The following is a 27,621-nucleotide window of genomic DNA, read 5'->3' on the forward strand; positions in this document are numbered from 1 at the left end:
TTGTGCTTTGTTTGGTGGGCAATTTTATAAAAATGAAATAAATAGGGAACACTTTTTCTGTGCCAGGAGAAACTTACAAGATGTAAAACAAACACTACTTATCGGCACTATAGTGCACAAATACATATATCCAACATGGGAAGCTATAAAATTAGTTGGCCATTTGGTAGTCGTCAAAGTACAAAATTAGGCAGAGTATTGCAATACAAGTCATTGGGATTCATGAATAAATGGCATATACTTTTTGCTCATTGTAGTTGTTCAGTCCCGTTCATTGTATCTCAAGAATTTTAATATCTCAATTATTATCTGCAAATCGAGTCATCTTGATATAAATAGTTTGACATAATAAAAATTAAAAAAAACATGGACATTCACAGAAATCATCACAGCCTTTTCATGTTCTCCAGCTGATCCTTGTACATCAGGCCAACATGAGTGGCCCCCCCTCGTCACGTTGGTTGAAAAGGTTGGACACCATGTAAGACGAAAAGAAGCCAAATTCCACGATGTAGCTGAACTCAAAAAGCTCCAGGTTGGCACTGAGCGTCCATTCAAACACAGCTGACAGGTGCACATAGTGGTAGTCATGATGTGAGTAGCAGAATGTGTCTGAGGGGCGCATTCAGGTTAAGGCTTCAATCCAGTTAAGTATTACACTCAAAGTTATTGTCCTCTTTTCTCAGAAGAACTTTATAATACCGTCATTTAGCCAAATGTCAATACATGTTTGGTTCTCAGACATTATAGTGTGAAAAACTTTTTTTAAAGTGTTAGAGTACTTGTATGACAAAATGTAAGTATAATATTTAGGAGGAAAAAAAATCATATATACTATATCATCTTATCTCAACTCATTTTCTGAACCGCTTTATCCTGAACTAGGGTCTCGGAGAGTGCTGGAGGCTATCCCAGCTGACTTCGGGCCAGAGGCGGGGGACATCCTGGATTGGTCACCAGCCAATCACAAGGAGACAAACAACCATTCACGCTCACACTCATACCTAGGGCCAATTTAGAGTGTCCAATCAGCCTACCAGGCATGCCATTGGAATGTGGGATTACTTAGTAAAAACCCACGCAGGCCAGGAGAACATGCAAACTCCACACAGGTTGACCGACCTGGATTAGAACCCAGCACTAGTCTCAGTCTCAGCACTTACAGGCCGAGCCTTTTTCCTCTCTTTTGAATGCATATAAAGATCATCCCAAGCATGACATACTTGTGCTGTAGCCGAGCCCTTTTTGTCAATAGGGGGACATTATCTCATGCTAGAACAGGTCAGGTCTACACACATCCTGTTCCAACACCGCTCACTTTTATGTCATTGTACACATAAGTGCTGTGTTTCATGCCCATATCAAAGATAAACGTTCAAGCCTGGGGGATGGAATTTGGGCGGGGTGCTGGTGGCATGGCTGCTTGGGCATAAAAAATGATTTATTATAATAACAGTGTGATTAAGGAGACACATCCTAGCAGACAAAAACAACAACACACATGGCTCGAAAGGCCCCGGTCTTAGTTATTATACCAAGCCCTGATCAGATTTGACCTGTCAATGGCAATAGACCAATCCATTGAAATGGAAGGGGCTGGTAGCAGTCAAATGAATTGCAGGTCTTGTTGCCTATATTGGAAATGATGGAGGAATTGCTTACAAAAGGATACAGCAAAGTGTCAGGATGATCTGTTGCACAGTGGACACCACACGTAACGGGTAGAGTATATTCTCATAGCCCGTCAGCAGACATCGACTGGTTAATACCGTCAGCAGGAAAGTGTAAAAGCAGATGCATGTGAAGCTCACACCAGCCGCCGCATGGTGCCATAAGGTCAGGTAGCCGGGCTGCAGGGTAGGAAAAAATACAATTAAAGGAAGCGGTAACCGATTTGGAGAGCAATATGAGTGCCAATTAAAAGCTTATATAGATGGTTCTTACTAAGTTATAACAAATAAATGAAAAATATTACAATTATCTTCAGTGCAATTTAAACAAAGTAACTAGTTGTCTTGTTTTAACAAAAAATATAGAACATTTTTGTTACTGCAGTCGCGCACACTTGTACTTTGTAATTTTTCATGTGAATTTACTTTATATTGTCACTATGCATTACTAAAATGCCAAGGCAGTACTTTTAAAAACATGTTATGTTTTGTACCTTGCTATTAACCCATTACACGTATGTATATGCACATTTTTAATAGTATTATGTAGTTTATAGATGACATTTTCTTATTATTTGTTGTATTACTATCGATTGTAGCTAACCAAGTAACACAAGTATGTGATGTTATTCATGACATTTTTATTGGGCATTTATTGGGGATTTCTTTAAGTTGGGTAATTTTGATTGTGCATGGTAGTATTGAGTAAAAAAAAAAATGATGTCTATTACATGGCCGCCATTCCAAATGAGCCACAAATCCAATTCCAGTGTATTTATTTATGTTGTAGATGAACCTTATTTCTAACACGTCAATATTGCTACACATCTCAGAAATCTAGGCTTAATTACTGTGACTCATAAAGCAATTACTTCTCAATAAAAGTACTTTTTTATTGAAAGTAGATGGGACGAAGATACTTTCCCAGTCACTTATAATTGTTGATATTTGTACATATATATCGAGTAGTTGTGGACTAAGCACGTTTGACATAGATACACTGCTGTGTTTACCTCCGCCTTGTAATATTTATCACTTTGAAGGTCAGATCAAATCTGGTAAATCATGTCATGCAAGCTCTGTCATGGAAATTAGACAGAAAAATAGCTTCCTTATTACGCAAATGATTCTTTTCATATGACATCATGTTTCAATTATTTTGTCACAAGTAGATTGCTGTGTTATTTGTATCAATATTAACAAAGATATAGTCAACCCTATTTGTATTTGCTTGGATTAACAGCCGAACATGGCCGCAAATATGCTCAAATTGCAAATATACATTAAAAAAACCCTTGAAACTTTTCACAACAGCCTATTTTGATATCCATGCCAAAATTGTGAATGTGTTTAACATCCTGAAAACTGGTAAAAACAGTTTATTATAATATAATATTTAAATCTGTGTGACGGAGGAAGCGCAGCATTTGGGAAAAGATTCTGACGTATGTCGAAACTATTCTCCTTCATCATGTCATCACTATACTTTTCTTCTGACTTGTGCCATTGAATAACCTGATACTGCAGTTGTTAAACCCGTACGTTGTAACGACCAAGGACGGGAGTTTGACACATGGCAAACAAAGTAGCCAAGCAGGGATGCTTCATTGACATTTTTTTGGTACGTTAAAAACACACATCGTACGTCATGCCTCAGGTATTTAACATGCATGTTTTTCCTTCAGGCAAGACGGTCCCCTGTACCAAACTATATCTCTAACAACAGTTCCATGTGTGAAAATGCAAGTGAACGTTCGGCTCAGGCAAATATATTTGAGTTATGTTCAAAATGCAAATCTTTGTGCAAGTAAAGTCCAGAATGCCAAAGTGCAATTGTTCAACTGTATATCAGTAGAAGATGTAAATTGTATAGTTAAACAGGAACAACTGGTTCCGTAACAAAACAAGAACTCAATATAGATGTTTGAAGTGTATTTTGGTATCTGTTGCGGAACTTACATTGCAGTTTCCAGCAGTAAATGATCCCAAAGAGGCGGCCACGCCAAAGGCTAGCGCCAACTTGCTCAAAATGGCTTGATTCTTGTTTTTCTCCAGGATGTGAGCATGGTGGAACATGCAGAAGAGAAGAACTAAAAGAGATCATCATGTTATACAGTGCATTTGGAAAGTGCAGAACAGAAAACATTTTATGGGAATGAAAAATAACCCAATATTTGGCCAATAAAAAGTAATTGAAGCCATAAAACTGAAATAATGTGAATATTTAATTGTGAATATGCAATAGTTTCCTTAGTTTCCTTCACGGATTATTCCTATTTGGGCCGAGTAGTATATATACTTTGTGACCACCTGATTGTTTGAATATATATATATATATATATATATATATATATATATATATATATATATATATATATATATATATATATATATATATATATATATATATATATATATATATATATATATATATATATATATATATATATATATATATATATATATATATATATATATATATATATATATATATATATATATATATATGCAATATTTTTTTGTCTGCAAACTGAATATTTCATAGCTACATATAAATGTATATATATATATATATATATATATATATATATATATATATATATATATATATATATATATATATATATATATATATATATATATATATATATATATATATATATATATATATATATATATATATATATATATATATATATATATATATATATATATATATATATATATATATATATATATATATACATTTATATGTAGCTATGAAATATTCAGTTTGCAGACAAAAAAATATTGCATGCCTAAATGATAATGTTAATTTGTGACCACAAAACAATCAGATGCGCACAAAATACTAATTTTTTGCCACAAAGTTGGTAAATAATTCACAAAATGAAAATCTCGTCTAACCCCCCAAAAATTATAACCTCAAAGCAGGCAAATGTGTCAGAAATAATAAGTTGTTGCCCTAAAATATGTAAAATGTGACAACTTTTAAGAAATAATTATTTGGGGCTACAAAATGTAGATAAATTACTTATCTATTGCAACAGAAAAGGGCAAGTTCTGCTTACAACATAGTACCACAAAATACTTTTAATGTCCACAATCTACACATTCACACCCCCTCACGTATATCAAATGTGGATGAACATTTAATTTGGGCTCATAAATTACTTTAATTGTAATACCAAAAATTCTGTCCCACTGTACAATGCATCAGATGTCCCGCAAAATACTTTCATACCCCTAACATTCTCAAAATGATAATCTGCATCTTTGAAATACTAATTTGAGCCTAAGATTTTAAAAAAACTTTTTTTTTTAATTTAAATCAATTTTGAAAGAGATTTTCTAGTTGAGGCGGCCCGGTGTATGAGTGGTTTGCGCGTCGGCCTCACAGTGGGTGACCTGGGTATAAATCCAGGCCGGTCCACCTGTGTGGAGTTGGCATGTTCTCTCCATGTTTGTGTGGGTTTTCTATGGGTACTCTGGTTTCCTCCCACATTCCCAACACATGCATGTTAGGCTGATTGGACACTCTAAATTGCCCCTACGTACGAGTGTGAGCACAAATGGTTGTTTGTCAGCTGGGATAGGCCCCGGCACCCCTTGCGACCCTAGTCAGGATAAAGCGGTTCATAAAATGAGATGAAATGAGATGAGATTTTCTATTTGAACGTCTGTTGCCGCCATTGTGTTCAACTTGTCTAGTACAAACTTTGAATTGACAGTAGAGGATCCTTAAACATTCATCGAACACTCGTGAAAAACGCAAAGTTATCTCTACTTACACAAAAAGGAACCAGCATTGATGGTGGCTGTGAAAAGGGAATTCTCTGGGCCGTCGGTTCCACTGGTGCTGCACGTTTACATTTCTCATTAAAATTCAAACCGTAGCTCCGATCATCACCATCACAAGATTCATGGTAAATCGTATTACCTTATGGTTGGAACTTTGCAGCATTTGGTGGTGTGATTGATAGTGCAGAAGTTCTCCCCCCACCTGGGAAAGAACATTGTATAATTCACGGGTGTCAAACTTGCGGCCCAGGGGCAACATCACTTTGTGAAACCCTCGAAAGTAAATCATGTGTGTTGACGTCATCTTTTATGAAAAAGTTCAAATGAAGATTTTTAAATATATAGAGATTTTTTTTTTGTTTTTTCCTTGAAAAAAATAACAAATAAATACAATTGTTATAAGCAAAGACATTTTTTTCAGTTTTTTAGTAGATATTTTAGTTTTTCATTGTATTTTTAATGTAGAAGACATCTATTTGTTAAAACATAGTTACTGTCTTTATAACATGGAAAAACAAATGATGAAAAGGTTTTTTTAAAGAAATATTTATTCGTTTGTCTTTTTTTTTTAGAAAATATATTTTTTTAATTAAAACCGATTAAAAGAAATAAAGAAAAATAAGAAAAATTTCCTATAAAAAGTATTTTGGAAAATTTTTCATAGCTAAATATGATCCATCAACTATCAAGAAATCTTGCGATTAATTACGGCAACCTATTTTGTCCAAAAAAAAGAAATAATTTGACTCCCCTGTCCTAAAAACATACCTAAATGAAAGAATGTGGTTTTATTGTTTTTTCAAAATAGAAAAAAAATGAATTATAAAAAGAAATATTATGCCCCGTTTTCCTTTTTGAATTCGAGGAAATGAGAATTTTAAATATTTTTCAAAGGGAACGAATAAAGAATAAATTATTTAACTACAAAAAAAACATCTGCTTTTATCAAGTCGATAAATGAAGAAGACAGTAATAACATTTTATAATTGTTTACAGTGTTGTCATGTATTTAAGAATCTTTTCTTTTTTCTTTCAGTTAGATGCTAAATCAAGTTAAGATAATTAACTAAAATGCACTAAAGTATAATAAATAAATAAAATAATGAAATATTTATTTATTATATAATATAATAAAATGAAATATACAAAAAGAAACAGTAAAATACATTTAATTTTGTGTATGATGAAGAAACAGAAGCTGCTGTGATCTGGAATGTGAGTAATTTGGTATTAATTGAAATAAATAAATAGAAAGAGAATATTTACTTATATTTAAGAAGCTAAAAAGAAGAGGATTTGAATTTATAAGTATAAAATGTCTATCAGGGGTTTATCAGCTCTCAAATAGCTGTAATTTGGTCTAATTGTTGGCCCTACATTAATTGATAAATTATGAAAGTTGTATTTATATCAAAATTGGGTCTTTCTTTAGACACCAAAGAGCACAAACTCACCAGTCAGCAAGCGAGCAGACATGTTGGTTGGAGAAGGCCAAGCCGTATCTGTAGATGATCATCAAACAAGTGTTAACAGCATTTCAGATACGTATTAGAAGAAAATCTTCCTTTGCTTATGAAAATAAAAGTCTTGTATCACTTTATATCAGGTCAACCATGCCCCAGTATGTCAATAGAAAAGATCGTCTTGTTCCCTTAGTGATATCAGAGTTGGACAAATCAAAATGTCCCATAGATTTGTATGACGTCAAATGAGATTCTTCTATGAATGTATAATCTCACTTGAGAAAAAAAGATAATAATGTTATGCTTCGTAGCATGCAAACTTTTACTCAATTTAAAACCGAAAGAAAATTCTCCTTTACAGAATGTGTTCTTAGTGACGTAATCTTATCACTTCTGAAGAGGGGGGGAAATGTCAGGTCAGCAAATTTGAATTTTGTGTGACAAACGATAAAATGAAGGACATTTGCCAGCTTTATCTTTGTTTCTGAAAGTGCGCATTCTGTCTTTTAATTAACTCATTGCCTGCTATGGACAAAGTCGGTGATAGATAGTGAATGATTGCTCCCAGTTCAAAAGGCTTAATAATAATAATAAATTGTTTTTAAAGATGTTCAAAAATTTTAAGCAATTAAGGGCAAAAAACAAACAAAATAAAACCTACGATTTAAACATGAACGGATAAAAACTAAATAGTATAAATTAAAAGCCACTTTAAAAAGGTGGGTTTTGACATGAATTGTCATTTTTGACATTTAAGGAAAGAAGTTGTATACTTTTACAGATTTGTATTAACATCAGATGAGAATTAGACATTTATGACTGTCGATGGCAGAAAATGAGTGAAAGGATTGACATTTTCCCTCCCACTCTTTATTCGAACCATTAAAATTGTAATATATATATATATATATATATATATATATATATATATATATATATATATATATATATATATATATATATATATATATATATATATATATGTAGACATTAAAGATATATCAGTAAATTTTACTGTTCAAATTGTTTATAGATAACATAATTTTAATAATTTTTCTATCTGCTTTTTTCTTCATATAACTTGAATTGAATAAATGACGTTATCTATCTTTTCCTTTTGCTTTATTTTAATTAAACAAAAGTGTCATTTGTTGTTGCAATGATGTCAAAACGATGTCCTCAATTATTGACTCTACCGAAAAAAATACAGAAATATAATGTACTGTATCTTATTTTTTTCATTATCCTTACCCTTGAAAATGGTTGGGGGTGCAAAAGCCTATCCCAGTTTACTATGGGCACAAGCCAGGGGACACTGTGACTTGGTGGCCAGTCAATTGCAGTGTATTATACATATATTGTGATGTCAAATATGAATTGTAAATTTATTAAATATGCTGTTTTCCTGAGTTTGATGAATAAGTGTCTTGTTCACTCTACTAGAGCAGTATAATACAGTCATACACCAATAAAATTGGTCCAAAGTCAGTAAACAGAAACAAAATTCATATGAGCGTACTATATGGCAAGGTCGTTATTGTGGGGGGGAAAATGACTTAAAGTGCGCCTTATAGTCCGGAAAATACAGTAGTTTGGTAATATTAATGTACAAATGTTATATTTCAGAATATTTGTGTTGCCAGGAAGGAACACTAAGAAAAAAAATCCAAGAAAGCAAACCAGTCAAGTATACTCACACAGCCCACGTTCCAATGAAGGATGTCAATGAGAGAGCGACAGGGAAGAAGAGCCACAATTCCATGTCTTAGATAGAAAAAGAAGAAAAAAGAAGTGAATGAATGTGTCCTTTCTTGCTGCCAACTCGATGAAATGCTTTGGGTAATGTCTGAAGTGTTACTTTGCGTGCTCTATGGTTTGGGTTTCATTGCACGAGTCCGTCCTTACACTTTAAACCACACCTCTCCTTTGTTGTTATTGGTTGGACTACCTTTCAGGATTTACTGTCACTGTCAAGTGATTAGAAACCCAATTATTATCTTTAATTGTGTTATTTTGTTTTGATGCAGTGTCAGACTTTGAGGTCATCATTGTAATGCTGCTTAAAGAAGCTTGTAAATTGTAGTTTTTATTATTTTTATTTTGGAAATGTACGGTGTCTGTACTGTAGTCTTGCTTTTTATGACTCAACGGTGTGTGGCTTAAGGATGGGTTGGCATAACCTGGTTTTGTTGTATTTGCATGATGTTGTTTAATGATTCAGACTGACTGGTATGTAGAAGAACGCTGGTATCAAACAAGAATTAGGAAATTGGCATTATACTTTGGGTTGGGTCGGAATGACTTCATTGAACGAGCAATTGGTCTTTATTTTTTTTCTATCATGTGGCTGGTCTGTCGTGCCACATATAAAGAAAATGCTTCCAAAACGCAACACGAATCCACTACAAATAGTCTTTTTTCTTTCATTTTAACAATCTTTGTATCGCGTACACAGTTGTATTTTCACAGCAATATTCCACTACAAAAAAAAGCTGAGGAAATGTGTGATTTAATGGAAAAAAATATTGATTTTCATGCTGCCAAGAGATCTAAGAAAATGTCGGGCCAAGGGTATTTTCACTTCCTTGAGGCATACCTTATTCTTCTTTCATGGGTCTCCAAATGTCTAGGGGGTGAGGAGACAAGTTCCTCAAGTTTAGAAAAAGGAATGCGGTCCCATTGTTAGCTAAATACATATACAAAGCTTTAACTTACACAACTTCTATATAATGCACCAAATATTCCAGGCAGGCCGCTTGACGGTGTAGTGGTTCACTCAACTGAGTTCAGTGTGGTCCGGTGCGGGCTCAATTCCCGCTGTTAGAGGTATGATTGTGAATCCAAATGGTCGTCTGTCTGTGTGCCCTATGGCTGACTGTTGGCCAATGTAGGCTGTAGTCAGCCTTTCGCCCGGAGTCAGCTGGGATAGGCTCCGGCAACTTTTACAATGCCGCACAGTACAGAAGATAATGAAACGAGGCATATCTTATTGTTCTTTCATGAGTCTCCAAATTTCTAAGGGTCAAGTAGACAAGTTTCTCAAGTTTAGAAAAAGGAATGCTGTCCCATTGTTTATCAATTATACAAAGAATTAACATATGCAACTTCTATATAATGTACCAAATGATTGATCTAGTGGGCTGCTTGATTTTGTAGTGGTGAACTCGCCTAACTTCAGTGCCTGCAGGCATTCCCGCTGGTGGCAGTATGATTGTGATTGGGTATTTCTCTTTGTGCCCTGTGGCTGACTGGCAGCCATTCTAGGGTGTTGTCTGCCTCTCCCCAAAGTCAGCTGGGACTCCAACAACCCTTGTGCAGTGCGGACTATGAATGAATGTTAAAACCAGTACTGTGGTTACACAAGTTGGGATCTCTCTTAAATTCCGAGCTGATGAGTGAGGTTAAAAAAAATGTTAACTGTTAAATGTGAAAGTACCCAGTCATTAAAAGTTGGAATTATTTTAAACATGTTAAATAAACACATTTTCTTTCTAGTGATGTAGTAGTTGAGGGCAGCACGTTGTGAAGAAACACAGATTAAAAAAAAACAAAACATTGATTGAATACTAATTAGTTCGAGGCCAGAGTGAGTCACTTGTTAAGTAGTGAATAAGATTTATTTGGCTAGTTGACTATTCATTAATTTTCTGTAACGCGTATACTCACAGGGGTTACTGTGAAATAAGTTTAACGTAATATAATTTTTTATTTAATTTATATGATATATTTTACTCATTCGTAATAAAGCTACTATTTTGCAGGAAACTGGGAGGTTGTGTGACGTCATGTCCTCATTTATCAAAACATTTAAGATGGCGGTGCATGCGAGATGGCCTCTCTGCAAGTTGCTGCGAACAGCGAGAAATGCCACTTTTATTCGGTTTGAACTTGCTAATATTCATATCATTCCGTCGGTCTTTTATACAGCTGCTATCATGAATATGTAAACGTGTTTACACCGTGCAGTATCAAGTTTACTGAAGCAATTGCTGAAAGGAAACCGCTACATTCTTATTTTATTTTTAATCTTAGTCGTTAACGTTAAAAGCCAATTATTTTAGCCTGTAATTAAGTAATTCCGGTGTTTTATTGTCTTCCTGGTGTCGTTTTGAATTAAATTACTGATTCATTACACACTGCATACTTGATCTGTAATGCATTGGAAAAAAAACAAGTAACATGATTTAAACCTACACGTACATATTGTTTCACACTCTTGAGTATGCCTCACTTTCTTGAAGGTTTACCGAGAGGACTGGAATGTCATACCACAGCCAGTTTCCGAGACTGTTCTGTGAACCCACAAACAGAAGTTCACACATCCCAAGTGAGGAGTTATCGTTTTTATTCCTTGGATCCTTTTACTTACTTTAATTTGCCCGACCTTTTTGTTTTGTTTTCAGCACGACATCTTTCCATCTACACTGAAGACACCCCAAACCCAAGAAGTTTGAAGTTTATCCCAGATAAGCCAGTTTTGGGTAAGGGGACGATGGATTTTCCATCTCAGAGCTCAACGGAGTGTTCACCTCTAGCCAGGTTTGGAGAGAAATTGGCTTCTGAGTATTTTCACATTGCACATGCATGATGATCTCTTTTTGATTTGATTTTATGTGATCTTATAGTCACCCAACCAGCATCTGCACCTCGTTATTCTTTTTGCTCATGTCTGATTTAAAAAAAATAATTTAAAAAAACAATGAAATGACAACTTTGTGTCCTACAGAGACCTCTTTGAAATTGAAGGAGTCAAAAGTGTCTTCTTCGGTCCGGACTTTATCACCGTCACAAAAGTAAGCGTTACTTCAGCTTTTCTATAGCGGTGCTTTGAGATACAAGTGACTGGACTTATGACTTCATGGAAATTGGAGGTTAATTAGCTGCCCGAAAAGAGCCTGAGAGACACATTATGAGTTACTTGTATCTTAAAACATCACTGTATACAGAACTTAAATAACACTGTAGTGTCCTCAACAGATAGACGAGGATTTGTCATGGACGGAGATCAAACACAATGCTATGGAGGCCATGGCAAAATTCTTTGAGAGTGGTGAGCCAATCACAACAGGAGTAGTACATCATGAAAGTAGTGAGTATAGTAACGTGTCCGTTGAGATTAAGGAACATTGGATCTGATTTCAAATATTACATTTGTTGTATTACACGTAGGTGTTTCTGAAGATGATGATGAAGTAGTGTTGATGATTAAGGAACTCTTGGACAACCGAATCAGGTGTGCTCAAATGAGGAATGATGAAAATTGAGAACAAATATTCCCAGATTAATATTTTGTATTTTTCTTCTCATCCATGTTGTAGACCGACTGTGCAAGAAGATGGCGGGGATGTGATCTTTAAAGGCTTTGTGGAGGGGACGGTTCAGCTAAAACTGGTGGGCTCCTGCACAGGATGCCCAAGTTCCACGGTCACATTAAAGAATGGCATACAGAACATGATGCAGTTCTACATTCCAGAAGTAAAGGCAGTGGAGCAGGTGATTTCTAACAGTTTTTGGTTCCATACAGGTGATCAGAAAAAAAAGAATGTCAATATAAATGCAACAGAGTTGAAATTGGAATAGTTTGTAATTCATTACATTAATTTGTTTGTACAACAGGCTTTATTTTCAACTTCATTGGCTTTTTGTTTCTTTGTACGTAGGTGGAAGATGAGGTCGACGAAGTCAACGCGAAAGTTTTCTCAGAGCTGGAACGCAAATTACAAGACTGAAAGGTTAAGTAACAATTGTGCTAATTGATCATCCCCATGCACCGCAATGAAACGAGGAGACACAAAGCTGTGCGTTTACCTGTGCCTGCTAATTATATCAAAATAAACTCACAGAAATGTTTTAACATATGCACATTTAGTTAATATAACTACTGGCCAATTCAGTGAAATCTGGCTGTGATGGTTAGAAATGCCATGTTGTATTTATTTATGCTTTATGAATACTGTATTTTTTGGAAGGTACATGTGTAATGAAGATGTAATTCCTACTTTATAGAAGGAGTATTCAGACAGAAATGTACAATTAACTGTTTTGTATGTATTCCCTTGTGTGCATCACAATAAAGTTCACAGTCAATGGACAATGACTTGTGTTTTTGGATATAGTTTTTGCTAATCCTCACAAGGATCCCCCTAGATTTAGATAGTAAAATTACTGCATCTCTAAAGTGTCTTAAAATGGCCGCTATATGAACTTGCTCGCCATTTTAGCCTTTAAAAGCAGATAAGATATCTAGCGCAATGTAAAACATTCTGTTTAAAAAAAAAAACTACTGGCTCGCGCAAGCGCAGTAGCGTTCACTGTAACGGTCGACCGGGTGCAGTGGACCACGGTGAGTAAAGCGTCTATACTTCTTAAAAAAAAATAAACCAAAAAGATGGAACAAAAGCACGCAATTTACTCAACTTGTTATAGAAGTGACTTAGCTTTCACTCGGCCTCCTTGCTGTTAGCTACTTGGCTTGTGCTGGTGATGATCGTCTCAGCAAATGGAGTGCAGAGGCCTCCATAATGAATCCCACACGAGGCAGTGTGGCCGAAAAGCCAAAATGGCTAATGCTAATTCTTCTTGCTGTTCGTGGCGTTTGTCGACAACGTTTTACCTTTTGATCCTTCACTGGATCTGGAGCAAGACGTGCTTTGCGCACGACGTCATGATGATATAATCACACGCATGCATTTTTGCAACGGTAATATTATTGAAAACATTGCAATACTGCGTTTGACTAAGACCATTTAAGCGTGGCTAAGCGTAGCCCGATAGCTTTCGGGATTGCCAGTGTCAGCAGATACTATTTAAAAACACGTTGAAGTTTAAATGCCTCCATAACTAGACTTATAACTATACAATAACTTGCATGTATATTCAGGTACATTAATGACGAACACGTTGATTACAATCCGGAGTCTTTTTGCGGGAACAACAAATGCTATAATAAAGCGTTTCAAAGCGTGGATGTATTCATCTGCGTCCCGTTCCTTTTACGTATTCAGTCCAATTAAACGTCATAGTTTGACATTTTTTTGTATTGCAAAGTTCACAATGGCCCACGTGCTCACCTTGTCTCCTCGTGGTTTTCTTTCTGCTTCATAGTCTACAGATCATTTGTTTGATGCAAAGTACACTTGACTGTTTCTATAAATAACCTGTTTGCATGGATGCTTTATGAATTGTCATGAGCAGTTCGATGAGTCTTATTTGCATGTTTTGTTCGTCTTTCTTTTGAAGGTATAGGCAGCAAGACGAGACTGGAGACTAACCTTTAGTCAGGGGAGTCATGGCCCAGTTCGGGGGACAGAAAAATCCGCCCTGGGCGACTCAGTTTGCCACTACTGCCGTGTCACAGCCCGGTCATACAGGCCATACGGCCCAGTCTCTTGACATCAACTTGCACTGTGAGTTTAGTTCATATTGTCATTGAGTGCCTGTAATTGGAAGACAAGATGTTTTTTGCAGTGTCAGCTGTTTTAAAAGATTTTTCCTAACTTATAAAGGCCTATTGTGCTTTACTATATTCATCCATTGATTTTGTCAACCGCTTTATCCTCACTAGGGTCACAGGGGTGCTGGAGCCTATCCCAGCTGACGTCGGGCCAGGGGCGGGGGACACCCTGTATCGGTGTCCAGCCGATCGCAGGGCACAAGGAGGCGGACAACCATTCTCGCTCACACTCGTGCCAAGGGCATATTTAGTGTTCAACCAGCCTACCGTGCATGTGTTTGAGGGGATAACATGCAAACTCTACACAGGAAGGTCAGAACCTGGGATTGAACCCTCGATCTCCGAAATGTGAGACTGACTATTTCAAATTAGTCATGTCACTTGTTCCCCTTGCCAACTGTTATTGTCATTATGTATCTCAGATTGCTCTTATAAATTGTAAAGCAAAGGCCTTGCATATGACACTTCTGCTATCCCAGCTTGTATGCTGTGATTACTATTCATATACATTGTCTAGCTGAGTGTGAAATGTCTGACTGTCTGTAAAGTTCCCCTTGATGACTTTTTAAATTTTTTATTGTTACTCAAGCTAAAGAGCCAATCGATTGTTGTAATCATTTGTTGTTTTGCAGCTCTTGGTGTTCAGCAGCCTTCCCTCCTGGGAGCCTCCCCTGCCGTCTACTCCCAGCAGTCGGCATTGGCCGCTGCATCTCTTGGCAACCAATCCGCTGCCAACTATCAATTGTCTCAGCAGACGGCTGCCTTGCAGCAGCAGGCTGCAGCGGCAGCTGCCGCCGCACTGCAGCAGGTCGGTCGCGTCGGGGGAAGGGTTGAGTAGCCGTTTGTATCCCAAGTGTTTTATTAGATACTCGTGTTCTTGTAGTCGCAGATAAATTCTGCCCTCCAGCAATATCAGCAGCAGCAGCCTCCCCCACAACCGCCACAACAGCAATTGTACGGTGTGCCTCATCAGGTGAAACAGTATCTTTGCATTCATTACACATTGACTGGACAAGTTAAATAACAAGTAGTGTGAACTTTGCAATTTTGGTAACTTTTTGAACATTTTGGTTACTTTTTGAATGTTTTCATGGATTATTATAACTATGTTTCATTATTGATATTGTTACTAACTCTTTTGAAAATTGTGTTATAGCTTCCACAGCCTCAACCGGCACTTCTGTCTCAGGTAACTTGATATCATTTGCAACCTGATTAGAATAATTTATCACATTGGCTTGCATTGTTGGTGACTTTCCAATTCATTTATATTTTGGTTTTAACTTACCAGTCCAGCAGTTGCTGTGTAATAAATGTCTTAAACCACTTATTTATTCAGACTGCATTTCCACACTGATCGATCAAATGCATCATTGAAAAAGATTTTTTTTAATCTATGGTCTTGGTTGAAAAATTACACAGGCCTTTGTTCAATTCATTTTGATAGGATGGGCTGAATTCCAATGCCTTCTAGTTGAAAATAGATTGGTCTTCTGATCCGTCAATGAATTCATTTGCCTCATGTGGCAAAACCCTCAACACTTCTGATTGTTATCCCTCAGCCGCAAGTGGCGCTGCCCACGAGCTTGAGCCTGTCCAATCCCCAGCAGACGGCCCAGATCACGGTTTCCTACCCAACGCCACGCTCAAGCCATCAACAACAACAGCAGCAGCAGCCTCAAAAGCAGCGTGTCTTCACTGGGGTGGTCAACAAGCTGCATGACAATTTTGGCTTTGTGGACGAGGACGTTTTTTTTCAGTTAAGGTAAAGGACAGACTTCTTTTTCCGCTTCCATTCCTGACAAAAATTTATAATGATGGTTTGCGTGTGTCATTGTCTAGTGCTGTCAAAGGTAAGACGCCACAAGTGGGTGACAGGGTTCTGGTGGAAGCTGTGTACAATGCCAACCTACCCTTCAAATGGAATGCGCAGCGCATCCAGACTTTACCTCAACTTTCAAACCAGTCGGTAAGAGCCTTCACCCCAGATTAGATTTACCTATTGCCGATTTTGGCAGCCAAATGACTGTGTTCTCAATCCCTTTCCAGCAGCATCAGCAGCAGCCTCAACCTTTACCTCAAGTTTCCCAGCAGCTGGGCGGCCTTTACAATGAGCCGGGAATTCAGCTGCGATATTCTGACATGCACCCTGGAGTGGACAGCAGACAAAATGTAACCACACCATGTCATATGCGTACTGTCTAAAGATAGATAACCTCCCTCCCTTATGTGTCCATTTGAATATTGACTTATTGTCTTCTATTGATGGAGCCAAATGTCTAAATCATTTTGACTGAGAGAGGCTGGCAGGGATCATTCGCTGTCAACCTTCCAGACGTTTTTTTGATTCCGAAAATTAGTCATTTGCCCTATTATATGTTGAGGCAGAAATGCTGCCAAATATTATAAATACTATATCAATCTTTACCAGACTACTAAATCCGGATTTTGTATCAAAACTACAATCCTCCACCCCCAAAATCAAGCTTTTTTTCCCAGCAATCTACATGAAAAAAAATTCAAATGTTCAAAGTTGTAGCGAGCGGTAACTGGAGTCTATGGTGGTGAGCCAAACCGTGGTGTTTCACTGAGGTTGATTCCACCACAAAAAGAACGTACATATCGGATTCCCTGGACCAACAACAAAAAGTTTCGGCTTTTCCCCAGCATTACCTTCCCACCCGGAACACCTTAACCACCACTATAGTTCCCTAGGTGAATTACATGTAAAGCACTGTACAAAGTTAATGCTAGTTTCTATTAATTGTGGTAGCCCTATTTTCAGCGTTGTTGATAATTTTGACATTCCAGCGTTATTCATCTTTATATTTCCTCTTTTTTCCTCGTAGAACCATCTTCCACCCCCCAACATGATGAAGGCTCCACCCATACTTCAGTCGCTTCCTCCTCCAACCACGTTCAGTGTTCCACCCCCAAATCCAAATCCACCACCTTCCTTGCTGCAGGCCCAGCTGTCCGCCGCCTCACTAGGTCCCCTCCTGCAGAACCCGCCCCAGCCTCTGCTGCCACAGCCACCTCCCAAAGGTATAATCGGGCTCTCCACAGGACATTCTCCTGTGTGTTATCATTCAAAGCAATATAACATTGTTTTGTAGATGTGTTTCCAGGCGGTCTCCTTCAGCCCCCTGTTAGACTCATGCCACAGCCGCAGCCAGTGAGGCGGATTGAGCCGCCCCCGCGCTTCCCTCCTCGCAACGACCGCCCGCCTGAGCTCATTTTGCGCAGCAAGGAGGATCGCAGGTGATTGGAAATAATCCAGCTTTTTACTATATCCTCGCATATTAGGGAGCTGGTCGATATGATAGGGGATGGCAAATAATGGGGTTGATTTTGGTGAACGTCAATAATATTGAAAGATGATGATGAATATGTCAAATGTGTTTTTTTCTCTGAAGCTGATACTCTCGTCTGTTTAGCCGGGACCGAGAACGAGAGCGCAGGCGTTCGAGAGAGCGCTCGCCTGTCCGAAAACGCTCCCGGGAGCGTTCCCCGAGACGAGAGCGCTCACCGCGACGTCCACGCCGAGTTGTCCCGCGCTACACGGTCCAGTTTTCAAAGTTCAGTTTGGACACGTAAGTGAAACTCTTGCACTGGATCACTCCAGAAAATGTAATTTCATTGTGAGTTATGATATTTGTTCCTTTTCTAGTCCAAGCTGTGATATGATGGAGCTGAGACGGCGCTATCAGAGTCTGTATATTCCCAGTGACTTTTTTGGGGCCGCCTTCACCTGGGTGGACGGATTTCCTCTCACTCGACCCTTTCAATTTAATAACATTTGCAACTTCCACATTTTGCACAAGGAGGTGGATCCTTTTGTCAAAAATACCGCTGTGCTGGATCCACCTGACGCAAACCACACATATAGTGCGAAGGTAAGGACTGCGTGCTCTCCCTTATGATAATGAGATGCTGTGAGGGCTATTAAAGGTCTGTTTTTTTCTCCCCTTCAAGGTAATGTTACTAGCAAATCCCAGTTTAGAGGAGTTGTATCACAAATCATGTGCCCTGGCAGAAGATTCGCAGGAGGTCAGGGACTCCTTCCAGCATCCCGCAAGACTCATCAAGGTATGCCGTTCAGTGTAGTAAAAGCTCTTCTGGCATCAGCCTAGCTTTGACTGCAGAAGAGTGAAACGATAACTCGAAAAACTCAGCTTTAGTTGACTCGATGACTCGAGTTTTCCAATGTGACTTAAATGCTTAATGGCGATAGAAGGTACCAGTGATTAGTGAAAAGTTTGGACTTTGCGAGTTTTATCGAATATCATAAGAATGTGGTTTATGACATTGCTATACCAAAGAAATATACTTGTGGACATGAACAGATATGAATCATCTAAAAAATACATATATATATATTATTCGATAAAAACAAGCGATATTGAAATTATCTGCATGTAAATGTAGACAGTGTTTAAAGAAATTTTATTGCAAACAGACAAACATAGATGGTCATGCACTGGAATTACCATTGACAACGGTTGACGTCCTATCAATTGGGACTGTGGGAGCTGGCACTTACTGAATGCCCTTCTTCTTCAAATTAATTGGCTGTCCATCAGTGATGAACTAATGTAAATACACAGCAGAAGAATAACAGTCATTTCAACAATGGCATCGAAAATAGTTTGTTGAACAAATGATAAGAAAAAGATATTACAGCGTGTCCATTATTGGAGGAGCCCCAACAGCCACAGTAATTCGATAGCAGCTCTGCTTTGGATCTCAATTTGATCGATACATTTTATTCTTATTGTATGTTGTCGCTGACTTGTATTTCTTCTGTACTCCGTCTGTATTTTTGACCTTCAGTTTTTAGTGGGAATGAGGGGCAAAGACGAGGCTATGGCCATCGGTGGCCACTGGTCTCCCTCTCTGGACGGCGACGAGCCAGAAAAGGATCCCTCTGTCCTCATAAAGACAGCTATACGCTGTTGCAGGGCACTGACAGGCATAGATCTTAGTCTGTGCACCCAGTGGTAAGACATCTTTCAAAATGTTATTACAAGTGCCAAACTCACAAATGATCTTCATGTTGTTGCTTTGTTACCACTCATTTGACATCATTTAATGTACTGCCTTTGGTTGTTTTGGCGCTCTCTCTTTGTCACACACTCAAAATTGACTCATTCCGTCGTGATGACAAAACAAACACGGGATGGTGGCTGCAAGCAGGCGACACCGCTGTCACTTTTATTTTTGTGATCCTCTGTTGTCTGTTTAAAGATATTACATATGAATAGAACTGGTCATTCATGGTCTTTTCTTGTTTGCACACTCAAATGAATCCTAGGTTAAAGGACGAGCTTGATTGTGGGTTTGGGGTGAAGTTATTTAGACTGGTTTATATCATGTCACTTGTTTGTCAACCTTTTCAAAGTGGCTCCCATCACAGTGACAACCTTTGGAAAGCAGGAGACTGGGCCCCTCTGTTTTGTGTGCGTGGGGATTTTGGGTGGGGGGTGGGGTTTATCTTTCTTGTTGTGCTTTTGCCCTGACCCGGATGTTTCTTTCCAATGCACCCCTCTTCCTTTGCGACAGGTATCGTTTTGCAGAGATTCGCTATCACCGGCCAGAGGAGACCCACAAGGGGCGGACAGTCCCCGCTCATGTGGAGACAGTGGTTTTGTTTCTTCCGGATGTATGGCATTGTCTTCCTACCCGCTCAGAGTGGGAGGCGCTGTCGCGGCGACTGCGGGAGCAGCTGGCTGAGAAGCTGTCGGCCGAACGAAAGGAGGCAGATGGAGAACAGGCACTGAACCGCTAATCCCTTTCTTCTCATTTCCGCTTCTCACAGGAAGGCACAGGAATTACAAAAAAAAATAAAACACACACCTCACACCACAAACCAAAAAAAATATACACATTACACGGAGTTTACTACTCCGGCCAAGCTCACCTAGTCGTCCTCTGTTTACTCCTCCACCTCTCCCCTTCCTCCTCTTCTCCTTTCCACCACTCAGCACCATCCCCCATATCCAGCAGACACACAGTGGAAGCAGTGAGACTAGTTTGTGTTTGTGTACGCCCCCCTTCCTCATTTGCAACTGGTAAAACAGCTTCCAGCTTGTCTAATGTGCTGCTAACCTGGGTCTAATGGTTTTCATTTGTTTCTGCTCTTTGCTGATAATTCCCAGCCATCTCCTCTTCATCTGAAGTGATTTGCAAAATTTGAACCAGTGATTGTTTTTGGAACGCTGGCATGCCCAACGGGATTACTGCTGGAATCTGTGGAGTCAGTTGCATGCCAACAATGTGTTTGCTGTAGAAATGTCTTATTTTCATATGATTTTACTCGCACCAATTTAATTGTGAAACGAGAACCTTCCCCTCCCTGAGTCAAGTGTTCCTTGTCTGTTCTTCTTGTTGGCTTTTATATTTTTTCATTTGGACTACATGTAGAGGTGGGCGCTTCCGAGGCACTGAATGACACGTCTCATGTAGTTCTCTAAATCCCCTGTAATTGGCAAAGCCGGCTAGTCGTTAGGGCCTCCCCTCACCCGCCTCGGAGAGCAGATCTCCTTATGCTACAGATACACCTCATTCATTTTTTTTTTTTACCTTTTTTGTGTTCCACAGATTGATTGATTGGCAGCTGGTTGTTAATGGGCTAGAGAGCTTCCCTGTGTACCCCTCAGTATCAGTGGAATTAAAACACAGTCGAGCTCGCTAGATTGAGATTTTTTTGGGGGGTTTGTTTGTTTTGGTTTTGTTGTTTCGAAGACATTTGTGATCTTGCACGGATCAACTTGAAGGCTTAGGTGGATGTCAAGTGACACGCTGACTTTATCCTGTCTCTCCTCTTTATCTGACTTGCCGACTTTCAAGGAGGAAGAGGAAAAGGATGGTGACGAAGCCGAGGACATTTGCATCCCTACCCACTGGACCAAACTTGATCCGAAATCAATGAAGGTAACATTTTGGGTTTTTCTAGATGCCTTTCAAATTGTTTTTAGTTGCAAGCTACACTCTGTGTCAGATCGATTCAACGATGATCTGATACAATTTAAGTTTTGCTACATTGAATTCCAGTTCCATCTCATTCAGTGTTCTTTTTTTGGGACTTCTGTGACGGATGGATTGGTACATTTACCTTAACTTTTCAAAAAAGTGCAGGGATCTGGGATAAATACAGTGATCCCTCGGTTATTGCGGTTGATTGGGACCGGGACCACCCGCGATAAGTGAATTTCCGCGAAGTAGGGATGCCCCTTCGAAAATGCTTAATTTTAATTTAAGTTTTTTTTACCCCCTGTATACAGTACACTATATAGAATATGGGTAGAGAGAGTGAAATTCATGTTATAACAAAAAAAACTAAAATATGTTGCCTCAATGTAATTGTATTTTTTATATTTTTTTCAAAAAAAAACGCAAAGCTCTGATTCCGCGGTGGCTGAACTGCAAAGTAGCGAAGGAGCAGTGTATATTCTAAAGCTGCAACAGCTAATCGATAGTCGATACAAATAATACATTTGTGGCATATAAATTTGATTAGATTATTCTTAATGAAAACAACGTAGGCACATGGATGGTATACTACAGTTTATGGCAGTGCACAAATAATAGCTTGCAACCTGCCATGAAAATGGGGAGGTAGTAACTTTCCTCTGTTTGAATAAACTGAATTTGTCATACTGTAGCTTAAGCCTGCTGGGCTGAAGTGGATGGCTAGGGAAAATAGCAGCCCAGTCTGATAAATGAGGTGCATTTCATAACTAACTGGTGCAACGCTGTCTCACAGGTGAACGACCTACGAAAGGAGTTGGACTGTCGCGGTCTCAGCTCGAAGGGCTTGAAGTCGCAGCTGATTGCCCGACTCACCAAGCAGCTGAAGGTGGAGGAACAAGTAGAAGAGTCCAAAGAACCGGAGAAGCCTGAAATCAAACCTCCTGAAGAAGAAGAGCCATGCCGCGTAGAGGAGGACAAAGAGGTATGTGAAATATTTTCTTGCCAACTGCGGTGTGGAGTTGATCAAACGACTTCTCTGTCAGGAGGAGGAAAGAAAGAGACAAGAAGAGTTAGAGCGCCAACGCCGGGAGAGGCGCTACATCCTCCCTGATGAGCCCACCATCCTCGTTCACCCCAACTGGGCCGCCAAGAATGGCAAGTTTGACTGTAGTGTGATGTCCCTCAGTGTTCTGCTCGACTACAGGCTGGAGGATAACAAGGAGACCTCTTTTGAGGTAAGAATGGGAAAAGCAATTTCACAAGAGCAACTCATGAGTTATGTCTGCTAGAACAGTGTTTCCCAACCACTGTACCGTGAGCAATGGTCAGGTGTGTTGCAAAAATTGCAAGAAGTCATACAATGTAATATTCCGAGAGAGAAATTGATATTAATATAACAAGATTAAAGTTGAACAATTTCAAGATTAAAATTCTTAATATGAATGTTGAATTGTAGATTATAGTATAAGATTCAGACTGAAATTCATTTTGTTGCTTATTTTTCTCTAACATGAAGCGGAGGTTGATTGGTTTCAACATCATCAATCTTCTGGCGATGTTAAGTTTGTGTGAGCAATTGTTTTTTTGCGTAATAGATTTATGTAATATTAGTCATAAAATTATTCCATTAAAAACATTTAATTACCTATTTTTGCATCACTCGAAACCAGAAGTTGTACAGGGTCGGCACACGTCTACTTTTGTTGACATTGGGTCAGTGTTAAAAAAATGGATTTTGTAATAGTTTTGGGGGTTTATGCTGATAAAACTTTGAGGATGACTATTGTTAATAATTTAGGCGACATCGTTTTAAATTAAAAGATTTTCAGATGGTGGGTCCCCTGAGATTTTTTTAAATACAAAAAGTGCCCGAGCTCAAAGAAGGTTGGGAAACATTGCTAGAAGCTGTGGTCATCAGAGGGAAAAAAGTGCCGTCTTGTCTTCTAGGTCTCCCTCTTTGCCGAGCTGTTCAACGAGATGCTGCAGAGAGATTTTGGTTATCGGATATACAAAGCCCTCGCTGCGATTCCCGCCAAGGATGAGAAAAAGGAAAAGGAGAAGAAGGCCAAAAAAGAGGCAGAGAAAAAGGACCCAGAAAAGAGGGAATTAAAGAAGGAGAAAGACGAGGAGATTGACGAACCAACGTCAAAGAAAGCAAAGGAGGAGGAGGTCGACAGGAGAAAGGTAACTTGTGCAAATCTGGCAATGTTATCTGCTTTTTTTTCATTGCTCACTTTTGATGTGCACGCATGACCAGACCGACGACAAAATGATGAAGAACGTGGAGTCACGAGACGAAGATGAGAACGAAGATGGCGGCAGCACGGGCAATGCGGACGAGTACGACCCTATGGATGCTGAAGACGCAGACGATGACGACGACGATGATGGTATGTCATCGACAAAAAAAATCAAACCTTTTTAAAGTTATGGCCAATGATGAGAAATCATGCACCACTCTGACACTGTGATGGATACCATTCCATTTTTTTCTGAGGCTTCTACTGAAATCATTGAATCGTCTCATCTGAAAAGAACATATTGAATAATTTCCATTCCTATCTTTTAGAAAAAGATGATGACGATGACAAAGATAAAAGAGATCGCAAAGATGACCGCAAATCGCCAAAAGACAAGAACTTGAAAGATAAGGTAGTCTGCTTCATTTTTACTTCACTTGCCATTGATGGCGATAGATGTACAATCCATTTTGCCAGTCTTATTTAGACAAAATGGAGTGCTCGCCTGATTTTGACGATCTTTCGGTACTGAGTCGCGATCGGAAATGTATTGATGAGCGTTGAAAAACATCGAAATGAGATGACAGGAATGGAGATATCGCGGAATACGCTTGTCATAGTTTTGAATTATTTTTTTCCTTCGTTGTTTGAGCAGGACAAAAGGCAGATGGTCACAGTGAACAAAGAGCTGTTGATGGCGTTTGTCTACTTCGACCAAAGTCACTGGGGTTACCTATTGGAAAAAGACGTGGAGGAAATTCTGTACACGCTTGGGCTCCACCTTTCACGCGCTCAGGTGAGAGACGCGGTGTTCCTGGAAAATGCTAGAATCGGTCATTATTACATCTCTTTGATCTGTTTCAGATAAAAAAGCTGCTAAACAAGCCGGTCGTCAGAGAGTCGTGCTACTACCGCAAGCTCACAGACAGGCCAAAAGATGATGTTGATGTCTTCCCGACCGAAGTACAAACAGAAAACCTTTTAGGTGAGCAAAGGTGTGGCACTCACAGCTCAAGAGCAATAAACCCTAAAATGTTTCACTTTTCTTTCCCACAGGAAACCGAGAGCTTCTTCCACTTTCAAAGTCATGTACTCACTCGGAAACCTACGAGTCTAGTAATATGATCGTTTACAATGGAGCCATGGTGGACCTCAGCAGCCTCATGCAGAAGCTGGAGAAGAGCGAGAAGGGTCGAGAGGAAATTGAACAGAAGCTCATGGTGCTGGATGGCAAGATGGGTGAGTACTCCATGTTAGATGTTGTTGTTTTTTGTCTACACTCTACCACCTTCAGATGAAATGTGGCTTGCCTTCATTTAATATTTGCTAACCTAAAGGCCCCCTTGCAGTTCATGTTCCACCTCAACAAGGGTGTAAGCACCAGAAGTGACACTTTTTTTCCCCCCGTGTAGGACACTTGTCCACCGAACAGAGCATATCAACACTATTCCAGCACCTCTGTAATTGGAGATTCACAGTTTGGCACAAAATGCTCACTGTACACAACCCTACAAATCAAGAGGTTTCAAACTAAATTTCTTGAACCTCCAGGGTCATAGAAGATTTTGGAAAATGTTTGCATCCTCGTGGAAAAGGCGTGACCGGACAGTTCGCCGAATGGACGTTTCACCAAAACGGGTTTCGTGCGCTTGCCCCGCCCCCGGATTGTGTGTTTTGCCACCTCGGCACAAAAAACAACACAGAGAAACATCCCCACTTTTAATTGTTTCATAAAATAATAAATTAAACACTTTTTTCGGAGAAATGTCCATTCGGCGAACTGTACGTTGGCAAAACGTCAGAGTGCTTGGAAAAGGTACCATGGTCTATTTCTGCTCAATTGTTAGAAGAAAAACAAAAGAACATTGGAGTATGTTTTAAGGTGCTGGAAGTGCTTGAATCTGCTAAAAGTTTTTGAAAAATGAGTTATTAAAGGTCTTGAGCACCAATTTTGAATTGCTATCCAGTGTAGAGATCACTTAACAATAATTTTTAAACAAAAAAACAGTTTACGAGATCAGCCATATCTATGATAAGTTATACTTGCTTTTTAACAACTATCATATTCCCAAGCTCTAATATTATAACTCGTTTTCTAGAGGAAGACGCCAAGGTAAAAGCGCAACTAGAACAAGAAAACAAGTCCTTGTCCAAGGAGTTGGATGAGACCAAAAATACCCTAAGGCAAACTGAGAAGCGGCAAAAGGATGCTGAGGAGCAGAACGGTGTTTACCGCGAAGAGTTTGCCAAAACACGCAAGACCCTGAGCGACACGGTCAAAAGCCTCATGGCAGTGATGAAAAAGGTAGTTGTTTGAAAATTCTGCATGATAAATCATTTATACTTCACATTGTAACAAGAATAGTTGTATTGAATACTGCAAATAGTATGATGTAAAAACACGTGAATTCATTGTTTCCCTTCCAGGATCATGATGGGAATGACGATGGGGAAATTGCACAGCTTCAAATCAATGGCGCGGATGAACAAATAACCTCTTAAATTTGTGTACAAGAGTACCCACCATGCATTGCTAAAAACAAATACAACCCCAGATGAACTGATCGAATAAGTCCACACAGAACTGTTGAGCATACAAATGCCATCTAATTTGATTGTTGACTTTAGATTTTCATGTGGCCATTAGCAGAAACAAAAAGTTCTGTACTGCTGTCATAAAACTGACTTATCAGACTAAGTGTCTTTGTGTAAATATTCACTAAAACAATTTTTGATTATTTGGCCATTTCTTTGCTGTGATTCTTTTTTTTTTTAACATCCATGTATATAGTTTTCCACTTTTAGTTATTTTGTCATGACCTCACTTTCTAACATGTTTTCCATTATTCTATTGTGCCAGTTTGTGTGATAGTGTCCGTTATTCGGAGGTTACATTTTTTCCTAATCGGCAATAATGCTATTTATGAGCATGAGAATTCTTAGAAAAAATATATTTAATTGACGATATGGATGGATGGCTATGAGGCTCATGCAGAAGACTTTCCCTGTAAATATGGCTTCCACTGTTGGAAAATGTGTTGAATAAACTAAAATCCCTTTTGTATTCAAGTGCATCTTATGCTTGTGATTTTTCTTCCTGAAAAACAGCCTTTTACCAATGTTAATCGGTTGAGATTTTTTTATGTGATGTCTCACCCTCTATGACCGCAAATATACTTGTACTACAGTTGTAACACCTGTTCTCGACACCAGGCGGAGCAGTAGTTAAAGTTATACGTGAATTCTCATTTTCTGTATGTATTTTTTTAAGTATATATATACTTCTACGTCTATATATACATAGATACATATATATATATAGATATATAAATATATATATATATATATATATATATATATATATATATATATATATATATATATATATATATATATATATATATATATATATATATATATATATATATATATATAGATAGATAGATAGATAGATAGATAGATAGATAGATAGATAGATAGATAGATAGATAGATAGATAGATAGATAGATAGATAGATAGATAGATAGATAGATAGATAGATAGATAGATAGATAGATAGATAGATATATACATATATACACATATATACATATATATATATATATACATATATATATACATATATACACATATATACACATATATACATATATATATACATATATACACATATATACACATATATACATATATATACACATACATACTTACATACATACATATATACATATATATATATATATATATATACATGCATACATATACATACATATATATACATACATATACACACGTATTCAGAAACGTCCTCAGAGATCCCATGTGCATACTGGACAGGTTGTCATTTTAATTTCATCTACTATGGGCAATATAGTGTCTTAAGAAAGCTGGAAATATTGGTTGTTTTAAACATATTGGAAGAAGGCTAGAGTCGCGGGACAAGTATGATAATACGTATGTAGTAACTTAAACATAAAATCCATGTAAGATGTTTGAAATAGAAATGTAGAACTACAAGGTG

At 38.2% G+C, this 27,621-nt stretch overlaps 3 protein-coding genes across 7 annotated transcripts; 2 read left to right on the top strand and 1 right to left on the bottom strand.

The window, feature by feature from the left end:
- On the bottom strand, positions 1 to 13,827 carry LOC144205130 (transmembrane protein 150A). 2 transcript variants are annotated; one of them, XM_077729259.1, is made up of 9 exons: positions 9,650 to 13,345; positions 9,531 to 9,560; positions 8,632 to 8,698; positions 6,926 to 6,973; positions 5,611 to 5,673; positions 5,462 to 5,529; positions 3,630 to 3,760; positions 1,673 to 1,850; positions 1 to 612 (listed from the first exon to the last, which is right to left on the bottom strand). In XM_077729259.1, exons 3-9 carry the CDS (start codon positions 8,694 to 8,696, stop codon positions 425 to 427), a joined length of 741 nt encoding a protein of 246 aa, XP_077585385.1. In that variant the 5' UTR covers positions 8,697 to 8,698; positions 9,531 to 9,560; positions 9,650 to 13,345; the 3' UTR covers positions 1 to 424. The 2 variants fall into 2 exon arrangements, with proteins under 2 accessions (XP_077585385.1, XP_077585386.1); XM_077729260.1 differs by lacking the exons at positions 9,531 to 9,560; positions 9,650 to 13,345 and adding an exon at positions 13,352 to 13,827.
- Positions 10,708 to 13,028, top strand: LOC144205129 (NFU1 iron-sulfur cluster scaffold homolog, mitochondrial). Its single transcript, XM_077729258.1, has 8 exons — positions 10,708 to 10,814; positions 11,176 to 11,261; positions 11,338 to 11,473; positions 11,661 to 11,727; positions 11,912 to 12,023; positions 12,104 to 12,167; positions 12,253 to 12,427; positions 12,595 to 13,028. Exons 1-8 carry the CDS (start codon positions 10,720 to 10,722, stop codon positions 12,661 to 12,663), a joined length of 804 nt encoding a protein of 267 aa, XP_077585384.1. The 5' UTR covers positions 10,708 to 10,719; the 3' UTR covers positions 12,664 to 13,028.
- ccar1 (cell division cycle and apoptosis regulator 1) lies at positions 13,220 to 26,673 on the top strand. 4 transcript variants are annotated; one of them, XM_077729253.1, is made up of 26 exons: positions 13,220 to 13,277; positions 14,174 to 14,340; positions 15,020 to 15,195; positions 15,271 to 15,360; positions 15,544 to 15,576; positions 15,950 to 16,152; positions 16,230 to 16,356; positions 16,434 to 16,559; positions 17,237 to 17,432; positions 17,504 to 17,648; positions 17,825 to 17,980; positions 18,058 to 18,283; positions 18,363 to 18,476; positions 19,221 to 19,387; positions 19,950 to 20,160; positions 21,237 to 21,320; positions 22,153 to 22,341; positions 22,403 to 22,594; positions 23,307 to 23,543; positions 23,617 to 23,749; positions 23,929 to 24,011; positions 24,252 to 24,395; positions 24,464 to 24,584; positions 24,656 to 24,838; positions 25,699 to 25,904; positions 26,027 to 26,673. In XM_077729253.1, the coding sequence occupies exons 2-26, from the start codon at positions 14,223 to 14,225 to the stop codon at positions 26,099 to 26,101; spliced, it is 3,735 nt and encodes a 1,244-aa protein (XP_077585379.1). In that variant the 5' UTR covers positions 13,220 to 13,277; positions 14,174 to 14,222; the 3' UTR covers positions 26,102 to 26,673. The 4 variants fall into 4 exon arrangements, with proteins under 4 accessions (XP_077585379.1, XP_077585382.1, XP_077585383.1 ...); XM_077729256.1 differs by having other exon boundaries at positions 24,255 to 24,395; XM_077729257.1 differs by having other exon boundaries at positions 17,516 to 17,648.
- The last annotated feature ends 948 nt before the right edge of the window (positions 26,674 to 27,621 follow it).

Source organism: Stigmatopora nigra, chromosome 12 (genome assembly GCF_051989575.1).
Source record: "Stigmatopora nigra isolate UIUO_SnigA chromosome 12, RoL_Snig_1.1, whole genome shotgun sequence".
NCBI lineage: Eukaryota > Metazoa > Chordata > Actinopteri > Syngnathiformes > Syngnathidae > Stigmatopora > Stigmatopora nigra.

Coding starts and splice junctions, on each gene's coding strand:
- LOC144205129 (XM_077729258.1), top strand. CDS start 10,720: ATGTCCTCATTTATCAAAACATTTAAGATGGCGGTGCATGCGAGATGG. Junction 10,815..11,175: donor AGAAATGCCACTTTTATTCG/GTTTGAACTTGC, acceptor ACTTTCTTGAAG/GTTTACCGAGAGGACTGGAA. Junction 11,262..11,337: donor CAGAAGTTCACACATCCCAA/GTGAGGAGTTAT, acceptor TTTTGTTTTCAG/CACGACATCTTTCCATCTAC.
- LOC144205130 (XM_077729260.1), bottom strand. CDS start 8,696: ATGGAATTGTGGCTCTTCTTCCCTGTCGCTCTCTCATTGACATCCTTC. Junction 5,674..6,925: donor GTCTGCTCGCTTGCTGACTG/GTGAGTTTGTGC, acceptor GTTCTTTCCCAG/GTGGGGGGAGAACTTCTGCA. Junction 1,851..3,629: donor TTACTGCTGGAAACTGCAAT/GTAAGTTCCGCA, acceptor CCTACCCTGCAG/CCCGGCTACCTGACCTTATG.
- ccar1 (XM_077729253.1), top strand. CDS start 14,223: ATGGCCCAGTTCGGGGGACAGAAAAATCCGCCCTGGGCGACTCAGTTT. Junction 16,357..16,433: donor CTCAACTTTCAAACCAGTCG/GTAAGAGCCTTC, acceptor TCAATCCCTTTC/CAGCAGCATCAGCAGCAGCC. Junction 24,012..24,251: donor ACAAGAACTTGAAAGATAAG/GTAGTCTGCTTC, acceptor TCGTTGTTTGAG/CAGGACAAAAGGCAGATGGT.